Genomic DNA, 19,185 nt, shown 5'->3' with positions numbered 1-19,185 from the left:
AGCTGAGAGTCCCTGTGAAAAGACAGCACATAAAGAGAGCCTGCAGCTTGCATTCCAGGTGAGGGAAGTTCAGAAGAGACAGGAAGCCCCAGTGCATGTCCATCCAGAGAAGTACCCAAGGATGACTGACCACCACCCCAAATCAGCGGGGATTGTGATGAACTCCCCACTAGAAGGAAGCTTTAAATAGATAAACTCACCTAGAGAGGTGCTGTAGTTCCGGCAGCGATGCGTTTGCAGGTGTAACCCGCCACCCTGGATGCCAGGGCCGGACTGGCCGAGCAGAGCAGCCCCAGACTCAGCACGAGTTGGACGCATCCCGAATCCTGGTGGCCCTGTGGGATCAAGGTAAGGGAAGAGACAGCAGCCTCTGCTCACCGTGTTGCTTCTGGGGCAGCCAGGCTGTGGGTGGCCACCCGGCCCTGTCACCCCGCTGCCCCAGAGCAGCAGGGCCTGCACAAATCAAGCCCTGAGCCCAGTCAGGGAGCCGGGGCAGGCAGCACCTGCTCCGAGGGGCACAGCTTCAGCACCCAGGAGGGGCCAGAACACCTCCCACACACACATCTGGCAATCAGGAGAGGATCAAGGGGATCCTGGCTCACCACTTACGGTGTGGACCCATCAAGGGCCCCTTCCCACCCTGCTCCCACTTGTCCTGGAGGGGCTCCAGCCCGGAGCCCAGCAGAGGTTTCACGGGAACAACCGCGGCTCATGGCACACAAACAAAGCAAGAGGAGTCTCTTTGCAATATAAATTTGTTTTTATTGAAGCAGCAGTCACATGACCTCGCATCTAGCCTTTAGGATAGCGACAGAATGGATTCGGCCAGGTCAGCCAGCCCAAAAAAGGATTTTTATTTTTTTTTTCTTTTTTCTTTTTGCGCTAATAGACATGTCATGTTTAATACATACATTATCCAGTACCGGAAACCCAACTCAGAGATAGCTACGTGCTGATTTGCTGGAGGAACGGTCCACTGGACGTGGTCTCGACAAACTTTACAGATCACCACCAAATAACATTACTAATGGGATCCAATGATTTAAAAAAAAACAACCCAAACAACCATGAGTGCAGGATTCAAAGCCAGCAGTTTACACAGGTCCTTAAGTTTGTATCTATAGGTGGACGGTAAAGGAAGATTGGTTGGTTTCAATTTGAAATATTTATGTCCCAGGGTTCCTCTCTCCATCAAATCAAACGGTATCATAGACAAGCTGGCATCTCTTGGAAAATAGCATGGAATAACACAGCTCATTTAAGAAAACATGCTCATTTCTTGAGGTTTTTCTTTACTATTACAAAGATTCACGTCCACCTATTCTTGCAGAGTGGAAAGAGGTATGAGGGTGAGGAACAAGGGTCAGAGAAGGGAGAGAGGAGGAGGGAAGAATGGGGCAATTTTTTGAAATAAAGACCACACACTTGGTATTTTTTAAATTTCATTTCCAGGCTAACCTACTTTTTATTTAATGCAAATTACAGTACCAGTTAACTATTTCCGAACCGAGTCACACAGAACAAAACATATTTACAAGGGGAATGGGGTGGGGGAAATAATAAAACATTAACCATACTTTCCACAAAAAAAGTTTATATTTAAAATGAAAAAAAAAAAAATCAGTCACAGAGGCATTCAAGTAGTAATAATGTTATACAGGTTTTGCTTTTCCTTTAAATCAAGACAGATTTGCACAAGTGTATGCAATAGTTTGTATACAACCCACAGTCCTTAATATATATATATTTAGATTTCTGTTTTTAAGATGGAAGTGGTCACGCTAATTGGTGTGTACAGGCCCAAGTGATCCATCAGCAACACATTAATGAACGCAAATTTTACAGGCAAGCAAATTATATATATATAAATATATTTTATATATATATATTAAAAATAAATTGAGAAAGACCAACACAAGGAAGCTACTTTTCTCGAGCTAACCCCTTAGGTACTGTTTTCCTTTCCTGTCGTTTTGCCATTATTGCAGTGTTGCAAAACGAAGCCAACTACGACCAGAACCGGCCGAGAGCCCCGTGGAAATCAGCTGCCACCCCAGGGGTACCCGCTGGCAGTCTCCGGAAGGCAGAGCCCGGACCGAATACCCTACTGTGCTTTTCCTCATCGGCTTTTCCTTTTTCTCCGCGGTGGCTGAGGTTCCTAGAACAGGAGTACGAGTCTGACAGGCTGCTTGACTTCTGCTTTTCCAAGTACTGAAAACCGGGGGAAATTTTAGGTTGCAAGTTGCAGGCACCTGCCATTATTTTGGGTAAAGCTTGGCTTCGAAATAAGGGGACAGAGTGTTCAGGGATCTTCTACCAGTCAATTTTCTTTTGCAGGTAATTTTTTTCTTTTTTCCCTAGCAAGGTAGATAAGTTTAATAGTAAAGAACACCAGTGTCTTGATTGAGTGTCCATCAGGGGAGACAGACTGCAATCCAGCCCAGCTCAGGGACCCACTAACAGCAGGGCTGACGTAAAGGACACATCAAGACCACACTGGGTTAAAAAAGAAGCCCGAAAGAGAGTAAAAGAAGAGAGGGACAGCTCTGAGCAGACTGTCACCAAGAGCTTGGCATCACTGACCTTCGTGTCACCAGAAAGAAAGTGCAGCCTCTGCTTCACTGGAATGAACACGAGATGCTTCGAAATAAAACAGCAACCTTTGGTTTGGTAAAGAGTTACGTGTTTTCCCATTCAAGACAATCTTATGTGGAATACTAACAAGGTAGTAAAACACAAGCAAACTAGTTTTAGAAACAAGGCCTTCGTGCTGGGCACAAGAAATTAAGAGTCATGTTAAACTTATCTCAAGAAAACAAAAGTGACTTTGGGGAGGGATGTGGGGGAAAAATAGGGAGAAGAAAGGGAACAGAAAGTCCTCCCGGCAGAAAAAACCACCGCAGTCTCCTACAGCGATGCCCCCGCTCCCACCGCAGCCAAATGGCTCTGAGCACAGCAACCCTGCGGGATGTGAGGATTTCCCTCCCTGGGGGCCCCTTCCGATCGCTGCTGCCCCCGGCACAGCCGCAGGGAGGGTGGAAAGGCCAAGCCTCCTGGGAGCTGCTGCTGCCCAGATGGCTCCTGGGTGCAGGGCTGAGGGGAGAGACAAGCAAAGTCTAACCGGGCTGCTAGGGCAAGGGTCGGAAAGAAATCAGCTGCTGCTAGCGGGAGGAGCAGAGGGCAGGGTGGGCACCTTGGAGACTTCCAGAACAAAGCCACGGCTCCAATGAAGTAAATGACGGTGGAGACGGTTTCTTTTTGTTCCACTACTGATCAGGGTATCACCAAAACCTTACAGCACTCAAAGAGTTAGAAAGCAGGGCGGGGAGGGGGGAGCAAAGATGTGGGTTTGGGGCAGGAGACATCGTTAATAAAGAAGGAGAAGAAAAAAATAAAAGGGAAATAAAATTCAAAAAATCATGGAAGCGAAGGCACTCCAAACTATATAGATACACTATACATCGCTAGAGTTATTGTTACAATAATACAGGCCGGTACCTACTGTACAGAGTTAAAACTATATGGCTTTAAAAAGCTCGTCTACATTTTGTCTGATTATTAAACAGAATCACTGCCCTGAACGGTAACTTTTTGCTCATTAATAACAGTTCCTGGGTCCACATATTTACATACAAAGCAATAAAACTCATAATTCAGAAACAACCAAAAATAATGATAATGTACAAGCTTGAATTTGGTGAGGAGCTTTGTTTTTTGTTGTTATTTTTCTGTGTTTTTTTTCTTTTTTTTTTCTTATTTACAAAAAAAGGTTGTTCAAAGACCTGGATCTAACTTGTATAAAAGAGTGTGTGATCCTGTTATGATCCTTGAAAACAGAAATAAAACCAGAGGGGCACCCCTGACCCTCCCCCCCGCCTAACACACACACGAGACACACACAGACGCCAGCACAGTCACAAAACCAGAGAGAAACGCTCTGAACTCCCCTCTGCCAGTCTTTAACAAAAAAATGAAAAAGAAAAGCCACGTGTCCTGGCACAAGCAGCAAGTTTTCTTCGATATTTTTATTACTTTTTTTTTTTTTAAAGACTCAGTAATTTACTGCCTCCAAATAACAGCATCTGTGGCCAATGCTTCAGCAGTCTTGTCTATACAGCAGATCCATACCCTGCCACTGTCCTACTTTTTGAGTCTCCTGCATGGATTTGGATCACTGGGTCAACCAAGCCCCTTCACTTACCTTTCAGGACACTGCCTAGCCGAGCGCATGCGTTAAGACGCTCTTCAGCCCTTTCTATTAAGTTGCAGGTAAGGATTTGGAAAGCCTTCTGTTTCTCAACGTGGGTGTGCTTTCCTTTGCAGCCAGCCAGAATGCAAAAAAGCTTTAAAACCTTTTTTTTTGTGTGTGTGCCCAACAGCAAATCGCCGAGGGGTATAACATGAGGGTTTATCGGTTTCACGGTAGGTGGTCACTCACCTCTTCAATCAGCTCCTGCCTCCCCAAACCCACTGCGTGCCAGGCAGGAGGGAGAGGGCAGAGCTTTTATCAGTTCCAGGGCTGCTAAGAGACAGTTTCCAAAAAATCCCACGTCAACAGCATAAAAGGTACAAGAAGAAACACACCGAGCTCGTGCCCAAGCCCCTGCCGCCCCTGCGGCGGCCGAGCTTCCAAAGCCGCTACTGCCGGTTCCCCGGGCCACACGAAGGTTCCGCGTGCTCCCGAAAAGCAACTGCTTGCCTTAGAGATCCACAGGTCGAGGAACGGCTCGGTAAGCACCAAAGGCAACTACAGTTTCTCTGAAGAAGGATAAGGCTGGAGCGGACACCAACTGCAAGCCTACCACAAGATCAGGTCTCCAAAAGTCTCGTTTCCGTGCCGGGGCTGCATCCGGCTGCTCACCTGACCCTTTTGCAAGGAATATTGCTTTGACTTCAGGAAGAGAGACGTGGATGCTCGCACCACACGCCGTCGCAGGGAGGAAGCCTGGACCCTGAACTGATGGACTAGAACAAGCATTCACCTCACGCTTCAGTCAGACTGATTCGAGATCGTAGACAAAATAAAAAAAGCAGTATTGTATCTATGTATACATGTATATATTTATATAATATATATACACACACACTCATATAGAGCCAGCTTTCCTACAAGTCAGCAGGTACAAATTACCGTCAAGAGCATTCGGATGTGTATTTTAATATTCTACCAATGTAAAAACATAATGGTGACGTGGCAACACGCATCAATAAATAGAGATCAAAAAAAAGAAGAAAAAGCAAGAGGTTAAAAAAGATGAAATTAAATACAGATTCTAGCTGTGGATTTAAAATCAGAACTATCGGAGAATGTGGCATCCTGCAAGTTAAAACTGCAGTTAAAAAAGAAAGTATTACAAAATAAACCAGTAGCCTGTTACAGTTCACATTATAAACCCTGGTGTCCTTTTCCTGTATGCACCTTAGGAAAGGGAAGCCTGTTCAAATCAAGAGCCAAGGAGGGATGGGGAGAGAGAAAACCCAACCAAACACACTTTCACAGTGGCCACTTCCCAAAAAGTCCCTTAACATCCATCTACCAGCTGGGCCCCTGCCCCTGCCAAGGATTTTGTTCGTCCGCTCTTCTCTGCTGAAGCTGGGAGCCGGCCCGAGACACGGGAAGCAGGAGCTCCGGCTGGGCAAAGGGGATGCCTCAGCAGAGCCGACCACTGCTGTTTGTGCATGTGTGTGTATTATATTATATATCACTCGCTCGGGCAAGACTTTTCCCACATGAAGCTGCAGATTTCCTCATCACTAGCACTGATTTTTAAGATGAAAGGCTTCCGCTAGTGGTTCAAGCCTTAGACACACGGCAAACCCTCCCCCCCACCCCATGGCAACCTATTTTCCTACCACGTCGCCTGCTCCCCATGCCGAGCCAGGGCAGTTCTTCAGATAACCTGGGATATGGATTTGCTGACAAGAAACGCTGAGCTCTGTTGAATGACCCCTGCTAAGCTCCCGACCAAATTCAAGCTGTGCACTACATCAAAGTCCAAAACTTCACTTAAAAAGAAAATAAAAAAAGAGGGGAAAAAAAAAAAAAGAACTTCAGCAGAGAATGAAGTTTGGGGTTTGTTTTGTTTTTTTCCTTCTTTCTGTTGTGGAAGGGGGTATGAGGCAAGAGTCCTGGTTCTGAAGTACACAACAGCAAACTTCCAACATGAAGAGATTGTCGAGGGGAGACATTGGTGTGTTGTATTGCTCCGCTTTCCCTCCTCCCCCCACCTAGTCCCCTGCCCCGGACACCCTGCAGTGTGAGAATACAATGAAACTGGTTTGTATTTATAGATATTTTACAAGGTTAAATAAGAACAACAATAATAATAATAAAAAATTGAACACTAGAATGAACAGGTTGGTTGGTTTGTTGTTTTGTTGGATTTTTTTTTTCCTCTTTTTAATTTTCTTTCCAAATGTGACCAGTGTTGCTGAGCAAGACTCAAATTACTGGTGATTTTTCCTGTGCAGCTGGCTGCTTGGTACTGGTTCAGGTGGAGTTGGAGGCTGATGCTGTAGCTACACTATTGGTCTGAACTCGTTCTCCTGCGTTAACATCTGCAAACAACAGACGAGAAGGGGAGAGAGAAAAAACAACCAGCATTACCCTCCAAAACAGAGACAAATTGGAAACAACAGCTATGACATTCTCCACATGGGGAAACCCACAATTCCCACCAAGATGGTGTTTGGTTAGGATGCTCTCCTGACTTCAGGGTGTGCAGATGGAACAATCCAATCTGGGGAAAGGGGGAAGATGGTCTTTAAGCAGGATAAGGGCAACCTGGAGGGCTGAGGGCTGGGCTCCAGCAGGCTTTGCAGTTTGTAACACGGGCTGCACAGAGAGAAGTCGCCCGTGTTACATCCCGGAACTGTAACTGCAGGACAAGGCACAGAGACACGGCCAAAGCCTACACAGTGAGCGTCTGTGGTCACTACAAGGTTTCACACTAATGCTGAAGTTTCACATGTTAGTCCTTCTTATAAAATCTGCCTGTTAGTTGTGTGAATGAGCGCAGACAAGGAACGTGACAAGCCCGCTCCCCTGTCAGAAACAGCTGGTGTGCCAATGTGCAATTCATGCACTTGTTGCCTCAGAAAGTCTTTCAAGTCTGCTGCTGTACTCTGTGTTGCTCAACCCAAGTTGGATCTGCCACCCTCTGAACTGCTGAATCAGATTAACATCAAGGCCTGAAGCCAGTAATGAGGTTTATGCAAGCACATGACATGTTAGAGGATTGGATCTCTGCAGTAAATGCTTCCAACACCTCTTCTCAGGGAGGGACAGTGCTTCACAGAGAGACAAGTCACAGGATCAAGGGCATGTGTCAAAGTGCCTTCTAAGAAAACAGAGGTTTTGCGAAGAAATATCAAAAGGAAATTCATTGTAACTGTGTTCTCATAGGCTGCATGCATCAGGTATTTCCTCTTAAAAAAATATTCCTAGTATTAGAAAAGTTGGTAGGGGAAAAAACGCACCAATTTCACCTGGAACCATTCCATATAATATCTAGCTAGCCAGGTCACAAAGACTGTGAGATACTAATAGGTAAGTGGGTGAACACCTAAATGCATAAAATACAGGATGGGAAAAAGATATTAAATGAGGTTTTCCCCAAGAGACCATCATGCATTTCGCCCACTTAATTTAAGTAAGGTTAACTGCAAAGCTATTGATACTGCAACAGGAAAAAACATCAGAAAGACTTATAATCTCGGTACAGAAGAGGGCAGACTGGGCAAACAGTGTATTCGAAAAGACACATGGAAAGGGTTTATAAAAAGAAAGAACAGATTTGGTGACCTCAGCCTGAAGGGCCGTGTGAGTAGCAGGAATACTAAACATGACAAAATGCTCTGGTGGGTGGTGCGTGTGGAGTAACATTTCTCCATCACGGAGGAGCTCGCGAGGCAACGCGGCTGGGCAATGCTCTACAGCCACGCTGACCTGACCACAGCCATGACCAAAGGCAATGAACTGATGAACCATGGACTGCTTTGGGTTGGAAGGGACCTTAAAGGACATCCAGTTCCAACTTCCCTGCCACGGCCAGGGACACCTCCCACTACAGCAGATTTCTCAAAGCCCCATCCAGCCTGGCCTTAAACACTTCCAGGAGCAGCCACAACTTTTCTGGGCAACCTGTGCCAGTGCTTCACCACTCTCACAGTGAAGAATTTCTTCCTAATATCTAATCTTAACCTACCCTGTTGCAGTGTGAACCCATTTCCCCCTGTCCTATCCCTTCATGCCCTTGTAAAAAGTCCCTCTCTGGCTCTCCTGTAGGCCCCTTTTAGGTCCTGGAAGTTTGCTATGTGGTCTTCCCAGGCTCTATTCTTCTCCGGGCTGAACAGCCTCAACTCTCACCTGGAGAGGTGAGAGGCTCCAGGCCCTGACAACCACCTTCCTCGCTCCAGCAGGTTCACATCCTTATGCTGGTGGCCCCAGAGCTGGGCACAGCACTTCAGGTGGGGTGTCACAGACCAGAGTCAAGGGGCAGAATCACCTCTACTGACCTGCTGCCCATGCTGCTTTTGATACAGGCCAGGATACATTTGGCTTTCTGGACTGGAAGTGCACGTTATCAACTCATGTCCAACCTTTCATCAACCAACACCCCCAAATCCTCCTCAGGCCTGCTCTGAATCCATTCTCTGCCCAGCCTGTATTTGTGCCTGGGGTGCCTTGACCCAGGGGCAGGACCTTGCTCTTGGTCCTGTTGAACTCGGTGAGTTTTGCACAGGTCCCCCTCAAGCCTGCCAAGGTCCCTCTGGATGGCGTTCCCTCCCTCCAGCCTGTCAACCACACCACACAGGCCGGCCAGAAATGGGCAGCACTTTCTGAGTCACAAATAAAGTAACATCGACAACAGTGACAAAAATAGAAAATCAAACAATCAGCAGCATCCAGAAACACAACTGACAAGTGGGAAGAGAGGGTGATGCCTATTTGAAAAGGAAATGCTGCAAGGAATGTGTGGGAAGAAAGACAAATCATCCTGTGGGCAGAGGATGCCAGATGACTGCCCTGGGAGTTTCTCATTCCCTTTCATCTCACCCCAAATTAATTGCATCCCCTCCCTCACAAAGGAATGACCACCGTAGCAAAAAAAAAAGCTCATGCAATTAAAGCACCAAGGCAGCATGACGACAGTACCAATGTTACGTGGGAAGCTGGCCTTGCAGGAGAGAGACGCCCTCCTACGTGGAGAATTTTCCTGAAGGAGCAATTCCCAAATCCCACATGCATGCAGACCAAAAAAGACCACAGAAATCAAAAGTAACCCAGCCAGCCAGATAATAGTTTCCACACTTTAAACTCTCACTATGCCTGTTGTAGATTAATTTTCAAGTATGGATAAACTGCAGTTAACGCAACATCTGCTGGCAGTGCCTGATGCAAGCAGTCCAGCTGGAGTCTATACTGTTGGCAGAGGACTTCTCTGTATGTGTACAAAAAGTGCTTGTATTTCATTTGCTGAAATGAAATGCGTCTTTTGATCTCCATTTCCTGAAGACAGCAGAGGCTGAAATTGTTATCATTATATTGCTACTACATAGATATAAAGAAAAAAAGAGGAGGGGATGGAGCTACTTCATGTAACATATGCTCCTTTTCTATCATCACTGTAACAGGGGAGTTCCTGAGAAATATATATGCCACATGTTAAAAGAAAATAAATCAGGTGATGCAGGCCAAGAACATTTTCTTGGGGCTTTTCACAACAATATATATATATAAAGTCCCCCCAGGCTGGGACAGAGTGCAGAGCAAGCTAAGGCTGCTCAGGCTCCCAGCCTGCAAGAAAATGCAGTATTTTAACATTTCATCTCATTTGTTGACTCTGCATCAACAGGACATTTGAGGAACAAAGAGGGACTTGTTCCAGCACCTCTTTACTGAAGCACCAGAAAAAGAGCACAACTGGAATATGAGGTTCTCTGGACATTCACTTCTCACCATGAAAAATCAGTATTTGGGCATAAGAGAAGGAAATCCAGGCCCTCAGCAATGCTGACAGAGGACAGCAAAGCCCTGCTGGGGAGCACAGCTAGGAGCTGGCATGCAGCTTTGTGGCACAGGACAGACAAATGCCCGGCTCGAGTTCAGGGCAGCCTCTTTGTCCTGAACCACTGCCTGACACCTCTTCCTGTGCAGGCAAAGAAGTGTCATCAGGGTTTAAATGCCAGCTGCTTCCCAAAGTTCTTTCGAACAGAGGGCAAAAGCATCTCTCATCATTATAGAGAACTTCCTCCAATTCAGCTTTTCCCTCTAACGAGTGCCTCAGCTTTCTTGGAGGGGACGTGACACTCCTTAAAAACCTCCTGGAAGGGAAAGACAGGGCTACAGTTCAGAGAGCGACAGAGACGCCAGCTCAGTCTGAGAAAGCCCATTAGCACTGATGACAGCATTAGCTGGGTGCATTTGTAATGCTGACAGGTTGTGCTGCTCATCTGCAAAGATAGAGAAACAAAGCTACCACCGGCCTGGGAATCCTCACAGGAGAGCAGAGGAGACAAGTGGAAGAAGGAGGAAAGCCTGGTTTTCCTATTGTGCCTGCCTATGGACGTAGAAATCCAGGCTCTGAGCAAAACTGGCAGAATGTGCAAGTTTTACTTCTCTTGTCATGGATTCATCCCCGTTCTGAGCCTGTGGAAGCCTGAGAGAATTGCTTGCCCATCACCTGTCTTCTCCTGTTTAAGGAATTAAAGTTTTCCAAAATTCCTTCAATGGGAATACCACAAATACACTAAATCTTATTTCATGGAGCACTGTGGTGTTTTTCAATGATGACACACGGCAGGTAACACCACCTCTAATCTGTTTTGTTGCTGAAAGTTCAGGCACACCATTGCATTTGGGATTACATGGGATCAACACAGCAGGATGCCTAAGACGATGACCCCAGAATCCCTGCTGGTACAACTTCCCTGCAGATGGCAATTATGCTCTTCCCATCTTAATGCTGACTAACAGAGAGGTAGCTACGGCTGCTGGCTGATTCAGGAAGAAAAAGGTAGTCACGCAAGCAGATATGCATTCAGCCTGGTGTGCACGCTCCCCTCTCAGATGCTGTGGCTGCACAGCTATGAAACCATCCTCTTCCTCCTCCAGCCATCCCCAGGAATATGACTCCACTGGCATTTTTAATCAATGGCCAGTATAATTCACAGAAAGCTAGCACATCATTTCAAGCAGGGGCCAAAAAATCTCATCTTTCTTTTTCTCCACTTTGCTTTAGACATGCCACTATGTCAAAGAATTTATCATAAATGTTTAGGAGAATTTACTAATGCCAGAGCAGCAAGGCTACCTACTCCCAGTGCAAAGTCAGGTTCCATTAGTAGAGCAAATACAGCTTTCTGCCTCAAGAGAAGAGGAAATTTACAACAAATGTGGTTTTTTAATACTGCTTGCTAGAGAGAGGCACAAGTTACACACTAATAATGTGAATTACAGTTACATATTTGCTCTTCCCTTTATTGCTTTGAGAGCTACATTTTGCTGCATCATCACCACTCAGAAAAGCAGTTTCTGAACTTGTACTGCTTAGTCACACAAGCAAACATTTTGCAGAGAAGTCTCCTGCCTATCAGGATATTCTGGGTTAGGTGGGAGATTTATTCCCACACTGCTTTAGCAGTTACTGAGGAACTCAACATCTACAGCTCTGGGAGGTGCAGGGGGTACAAGAGAAAGAAGGGACGCCTTGTATGAAAATTGCTTGCTATGCGTTGCATCAGCATACAAGGCACAACAGATTAAAATAACATCAACAGAACCTAATCCTAAACATCGTAACTCTGATGACATTCCCACCACCAGCTGTGAGAAACCCACGTGAGTAAGAAGCGACCAACTGCAGAAATCCAAAGCTGTCCAATACTGAACTTAATTTCACATTTTCTTTCCAATCAACGAGGATATTATTTTTGGTTTTGAACCACAAATAGAAGGTCATATCCCACCTCAGTGCAGTGCTTGCAAACAGAAGCTTTAAAAACGTTGACACCAATAATATGGGGTGGGTTAGGGTCTTTTGGCTTTGGCTGGTTTTTCTTTTATTTTTTTTTTTAAAACTTCATACTTAGGACTTGGCCTAATGCATTTTCCTCCTATATGAGCCCTTGAAAAGTGCTGAGCGAAAACAGATTTCTTAGCCCCATTAATTCCTCAAGACTTGTGTCTTGGCAGAGAGAACTCCTTAAAAGGCATGAAGGGGACATTAAGTGAAAGAGTATTTTTCAGACAGGCTTCAAATAATTTTCCATGTTTGTATTTTGTAGTTTTTTAATCACTTTTACTACTTTATCTGTTTTCTCACTTGTTGTTGAGCAACAGATGCACATAAGAGGGAAACAGAGAACATGACTATTTGCAAACCACCACCAAGTGTATGAAACAAACATACTAAATTTGAAAGCAGCAGTTTTGCTGTCTCCTAAATTCAGAGCACATAAATGGTACAAGTTGTGTCTGTTATCTACTGCTACTGCAATTTCAGAGATAAGTCTCATCTTTCAAACCTGGGTGCATCTGTCCCAGAGTATGAAAATGCTCTCTACACAGCACTGGCTGGACCAAGTGCATCAAATATCAGGTAACTGTCCAGCACATCAACCAGCAAATGCTTTCCTGCATGTTTCAAGAGCAGCTTTTTAATCAGGTCTTCTCTTTATCAGCTATCCTACACCAAGGAAGTGTCCTGCACTACAAAACGGATGACAGCCCTTGTCGGCTGGTGCTGACGTGCACGCAGGACATGTGGAAGCACACCTGTTTTGCAGGCTGCCTTTGGTTGCCCAAGCCCCCAGACAGCCTCTGGTGTGCTGACTCAGGGTTGACTCAGAGGAAGAATGCCATGTACTGAATCACCTCTGCCACATGCTGCAGCACCTGGGAATTTCTTTGTGAGTCTCCCAACTGGTATTACCAGGCTTTTAAGCTTTCACTGGAAACAGAATACAATATGGAGTGGCTAAAGGCCAACAGTGAGATTTTAAAAGGTTTCTGACAGAAACTTGAGAGAGCAGGGAGGCAAACAAAAAATTCACTCATTGCTGGCCAAAACCCAAAAGCATCTGCTGTGTGCCTGAAGATGACACAAGCAAACTCAGCAGGAAGCAACTGCAACTACTTAGATGAGACAGTGAGCATGCTGAACTCCCTAACTAGACTTTTAGATGCCAATGCCTTAAGGGAAAAATCCTCTCCATCCACACTACACAGAGGCCATGTGTACTGAGCTAGCTGTTTCTTCTCTTTCTAGGCATCACAAACTCATGTGCCAGGTCAGTATTAATTTCAGGACAGCTGAGAGCTCAGAAATTAGGTGCGAACCAATCCACAAGGATTGCTAAAAAACAGCTGAGATGATGACGTTTTTATTTTAGTAGTGAAAGTCCAAGTGAGAAAGACCAACAAACTAAGCAATCAAAAGCAGAGTTTGAGTTCCCTGGGTTGGGATTTGGGTTGGTGACCAAAGCTAGCACCCAAATGACCACCTACCAAGACCAAGGTTCAGGCGATACTGAAACAATCCCTTCCTCCCTGTTCACTTTGTGGGCCGAGGTGGCTCATGGGCCTCAGCAGAGGGAAGGTGCCCAGGCAGGGGGAGCAAGGGTGGGGAGGGAGGGAGGCAGGCAGTTGCATGTTCTCACCTGAGGCCGCTGTAGCATTTGTAGGGGTTGAAGCAGCTGCTTGGTTCCGGGCATGAGCAGGGATGAGGATCGAAGCCAGAGATGGGTTACTTGACAGTTCTGGAGGGGAGGTGGAACAAACAGAGTTAGCTCATCATCCACAAAGTGCCCCACATGCAGGATCAGCTCCTAGGGTTTCCCCTTGTAACGGCACCTCAGGTGAAACACATGCCCTTACAGCCCAAGGTCACGTTACATTTTCTTCTTTGCCAACCAGCAAGAGGAAACCACAGCGATAGTTAGCAAGGCAGTCTCCAGAGCAAGACTGTCAAAACTACAGATAGTGGCAAAGGAATAATTTCCTAGAGAAAGACAGTGGCTTGGGAGTGAGCAAAGAACCAGCCAAGCCTGTACCTCGTCAGTGGCCTGATAATGCTGATTCCTTTTGAGCACTGGAGAAGGATCCCTTCTTCACAAGCCCACCTGCAATCAGTCTCAGGGAGAAGGCTGATAAAAGTGGCGCTGCTTTGGGCACTGGTTCAGCAAGCAAGCAGCTGCAACAGTTGCTCCAAGAGCTTCAGGGATTAGTTCTTTGGCTCACTCAAGCATCATTTTTTCTCAAGGACCCAGGAACCCAAGACCAATCTCACAGCAGTCTCCTTGAGCGAGGCCAAGAAGAGGTAACATATCCTTTAAAAGGACAGGGAAAGGCAAAGGGAATTGGTCAGCTGGGCAATTTAAATGGACAACAAAATGATGCAATCATTCTGTCTGAAGACATTAACCAGGGAAAAAACAGTCATGTCTTTTAGGCTCCAAATCTAATATAGCTTCAATGTGTATCAGAATGAGAAATAGGCATCTTACAGCCACAACTGTGGGAGGATTAAGGGCAACACATTGCCAACAAATGACAATCTTCTGGCACCCCTTCAAGAGAATCTAGTGCCTCACAGAAGGTGGGACTGAGCCGAGACAAGACAGGTCCTGTTTGTTTCAGAAACAGGAGTGACTGGCTGTCTCCTGAGAAAGCAACATCCGGTAAAAAGGATGTGAACAGTCACCTCACGGAAGGAGACTGATGACTTTTGGAGCTCCAGGAGGTCATCTGGAGGAGAAATGAGAACAGGAGAACAGACAGCTTTTTACGCAAGACCTCCAGATAGCACAGGCTGTACAGAAACCCAGCCAAATCATGGCATGGGTTCAGTAAAGGGGGTTTTGGACACAGCCTCAAATTATTTGGGCTCATTTTTAAGAGGCTATTGCTTTTCTTTAATGCTACCTTCAAACTCAGGCCTAAAAGGAGCAGTAGTCCACGTGGTGAATTTTTTTTCTCTGCTAACCGTTGCAATAAGTTTTGTTACTGCTGGGAGGGCAAGAGGCAGAAGACTCCCCTGATTACAAGCCTCTTATTACTACACATTTTGAGACTGTGTTTCAGCACTTATGAATGCAAGCAGGTTACATTACCTGCAACCCATCTAATCTATCCTGCAATACTCCATTCAGGTCTAAGCAGACCTAGCTAGTCCTTCTAAAAAGCCTCAGTACTCACAGCCTTTGTACAAATACAAAATCTTTAATTCATGTGGGAGTAATTCAGAATTCATATTCATAATGTTATGCAGAATTCATAAATCTCCATTTTAAATGGAAAAATAAACGGAAGAAATATGAATCCTTAAGCATCCAAGTGAAGCACCAGTTATAAACCTATACTTCAGTACTATCTTGGGTATTAGCTGCTTTGTGCTAGAAAATGTTGCTCCCTTAGTACTTTTTCCAAATCTGTTTCTCAAATCTGTTATTACTGGGAATCTACTCTTTACCTTGCTCTTTTGAAAGTTTCTATCACCCCTGCATTATTTTCTGCTCATCACTCAAAACAATACAGGGCTGTGATCCAAACAAAAGCAGAACTAAAGCAACAAGGAAACCCCATGACACTTGCTACCTTGCGGTGTTATGCGGTGCCTTGAGGGTGCAGCTATAGACTGTCAGTGTTGCTGTAGCCAAAGAACCACTTGGTCAGACAGAACAACACCCTTGCAAGGGCACTTCGAGCCCCTTCTCATTCCTCCCTCATCTAATGTTGCCAGAACACCTCCTCATGTATTGTGGCAATAATAATTGCTTTTTGTTGTGCTTAATGCAAGGGCAACCATGTCTATGAAGCTACCTTAAAGAACTTTTATAGAGACTAGAAGACCAACCTTGTTCCCTTCTCAAACCTCACATTATCTTTCCTGCTGTGAAGTTTCTTAAATCCAGCGTACTCTGAATGTCTTGAAGTTAAGAGAAGCAGGTCAATTCAGACAAGATATAAACAAGGTAAAGTGGACTCTTGGCTGAATAGGAACTTCGCTTGCAAACTTGTTTGAATTTTTGCTATCATGTAATTTTGCACCTATCCCACCTGTAAGGATGAAACATGGCAATACTGAGGAGAAAGCTGTACCTGTGATTATCTGCAGTCTGCGAAATACTGAGAATCTCTGTCCTTAGTGATTTCCCCCACAGTATCTGGGCAGGGTGTTCAACTGTAGCCTGGTTATCAAAACCAAATGTGCAGCTCAAGGTTGGGTTAATTACAACCAATATAACTGCAAGAAGCTATTGTGGTCAAGGCAATCCAGACAAAGTTTTCAACATCACGATGTGAACAGAGCAACTACCACAATTCATTTATGAGACCCAACTCCCATCTACATCAGCTGGGAGAACACCTTTGGCTTTCTGCTGATCAAATCATACCATGTGCAGCCAGTTAACATCTCCAAGAAGGAGCAGGAATGAAAGTGTCCAGTTTTACTAGAAGACCAGATCACCTTCATTCCCCAAACACAAGAAAATGCCTGGTGTTGGGAAACAGTGCAGTGTTCTTTTTCAGTATTATTATACTTGATGTATCAACACTCCAAGAATTCCCTGGAAAAATTATTCTTGTATCATGGCTTTTTTTTGGTCACAGTAGCAAACTTTCCATTATGTATATACATAAACATATACATATATATCTCTCTTAAAAAAAAAAAATTAAAGGTCACAGGCTAGGGTCCTTAAAAAGATAAACAAAAAAAAAACCCCAATGCACCCCCCCTTCAATCAAAAAGTAATTTATCTTCAAGAAGTGTGATAACCATTCCTAAGTGCTGAATCACTGAAAGAATTTTACAGCCTTTAATGGACAACATGGAGTAACATTAATTTTTGTGACCCAGCAAAACCACTGACATGTTACAAGTAGTTTAGGAAATGGCACTCATTTCACACACTATTTGAAAACTTGGCTTCTAAGAGAAAAATTGCTTTCTGTCTTGCAGGTCTGAAAGCCTAACTGAATTGCAGCTCTGTGGCTAGCAGAGATACTTCCTTGGCCAAAATAACTTTTTCAAAACCCAATTAGCATACAATATTTGTTTAAATTAAGAGAAACTTACATGCAAGACATCAGATAATGCTCTCTTCAACAGATTTAATCTCTAAAATAAACTAAGCACCCACATGCCCCACAACTACAGCTGGCTGCCAAAGACCATGATCTTGATCTTCCATATACCCTCACTGCTCTTTTTCTAGACTCTATTTGAGCAGCATCAGTGCTCAGGTCAGCAGATTTGGTATAATGCTTAATTTCTTTTTGAAAATCAATCCAATGTATTAATGGTCAGATTTATCTTGTAATTTCTAAGGGTTTTGCCTTCAAGCTTTCTGCAGTCACCTCCTACTTCATGGGTTTCAGGCAACTGAATACAGCCAAATAAAACACTTCTAGAACTTAATGCTGCCTGTTGAAAACAAATGCTATTTAAAATACAATTGTCTTTCATTACTTTTTAAATTACCACAGATGACTTAATATGACTCATCCATCTAACGATCTGGTATGTTTCCAGCTGGGATTTCTGCTCTGGACCAGCCAGTTTGATGGAACCTTGCACAGTAAAGACCAGAGAACAAGGATTGCACAGTAGTCACAGGAAGAGCAAAAGCTTCTTGTGTATCTTGAGTTCATAGTCAAGACTGCTGTACATTTATCAACTACAAAGTTTTTAAAATCACTGCGCTAATCAATGTATTTAGGTATTTAAAAACAACTCTGGTTTGGGGTTTTTTTTTTAGTTTGGCTGGTCACCTGCAACAGAGCTTGTTTGGATGTGCATTAATGACCAGCCTATGTCCTGCCTTCCCCTTATAGATGGTAACACTGGCACCTGTTAATGACAGACAGAAATTTGCTTTTTATATCTTAAGGAAATTGCTCCACAGGAACTGTTTTCTCTCACCGTTCCCAGGGCTCACTGTGTGAGGGAGGGCACATCAGCTCCTTAGGATGGCAAAAGAGGAGATTTAGATTTGCTTGAGCATTAGGGTAGCTTATCCAGCAGCTTCCACATAACCTGAGGGGAACCAGGGACACACTCCCAATACATGCATCTGTTTTTCCCCCAAAGATTTCTGAACTGACTCTCTACAGAGCTTTCCAACTCTTTTAAAAACCTTGTTTTCATGTAGTAGATAAGCTCAATCTTAATGTCATCATGAAACAATACTTTCAGAAAGAATAGGGTGAAACTGTATTAAGATGCTGGGATCAAAACTATTTCAGCTACTGAAGAGGGCTTTAGAGGGGCAAAATAAAAGGCAATCCAGGAGTAAAAGGAAGGACTTGTAACGTAACTACTGAATTTCTAACAACAGATGCAGAAATCAGCACAGAGGACAGTGACCTGGAAGCACAAGCTATTTACTTGACAACTTTAATGTGTTTATGCTTCATAAATGCCTTTTTTTTTTTTTCTTTTTAAATAAAAAGGCTCCACAAGTCGAAGGAGAGAGCTATTTCGCATTTTGGCAAAGGGGCATAGCATACACCAAAGAGTATGAAAAATGACATTGATGCTAATTGAGCCAAAAGGTGTTTTAGACTTTCAACAGAAAATGCATACAGAACTATTCTTGCTCAAAGGGTGAGAGTTGGCAGCTAATCACTTTAAAACAAAAACAACAGAAAAAGTGCTCCAAAATTAATTACTAGCATATTTGTATGCCATACTTCTCACATGTTCTGTCTTGGCAGGCAAAACTATTCTGGAGGGATATCAGTTTTACATTTCTGACTTCTGTAGAAAAAAAATAGATGAATGGTTTTAAACTTTGATACCAGCCTGGCTTCAAATAAGAAAGTTAGTTGTCCATTTATTTTACAGTTTCTAAATGAATGAGTCAGCATAATGCCAGATGAACTGTACAGCATATAAAATCTGGACAGTAAAGCATCTGTATTTATCCTGCATCCAGAACTGAAATGGGCAGCAACACCACCAACCTCCCTGCCAAACCTAACATGCATTACTACTTGGCTATGGTGTTTCAGGTGTGAAGAAGCAGGACCATCTCCAAATGATAATCTAACCTGCATGGTCCACTGATTGCGGTATTTCACAAAAAACCATCAGCCAGGTTGCAGACTCTGAGCTGCAAATGTAAACCTTCCTGATGTAATCCAGTTAACAACCACCCTCGGAACCTCAGCATAAC

General features: G+C 44.3%; 1 protein-coding gene across 2 annotated transcripts in view; it reads right to left on the bottom strand.

Annotated features, from left to right (window-relative positions):
* Positions 1 to 1,429: 1,429 nt before the first annotated feature.
* Positions 1,430 to 19,185, bottom strand: part of GSK3B (glycogen synthase kinase 3 beta) — a 149,184-nt gene continuing 131,428 nt past the window's right edge. For both annotated transcript variants that reach the window (XM_048293900.1, XM_048293901.1), the window contains 2 exons: positions 13,663 to 13,761; positions 1,430 to 6,558 (listed from right to left, as the gene is read on the bottom strand). In XM_048293900.1, the coding sequence (XP_048149857.1) occupies positions 6,491 to 6,558; positions 13,663 to 13,761 (167 nt within the window). In that variant the 3' untranslated portion in view covers positions 1,430 to 6,490. The remainder of the gene's footprint in view (positions 6,559 to 13,662; positions 13,762 to 19,185) is intronic.

This window comes from Corvus hawaiiensis, chromosome 2 (assembly GCF_020740725.1).
Source record: "Corvus hawaiiensis isolate bCorHaw1 chromosome 2, bCorHaw1.pri.cur, whole genome shotgun sequence".
Lineage (NCBI taxonomy): Eukaryota > Metazoa > Chordata > Aves > Passeriformes > Corvidae > Corvus > Corvus hawaiiensis.
This window is presented reverse-complemented; position numbering and strand designations above follow the sequence as displayed.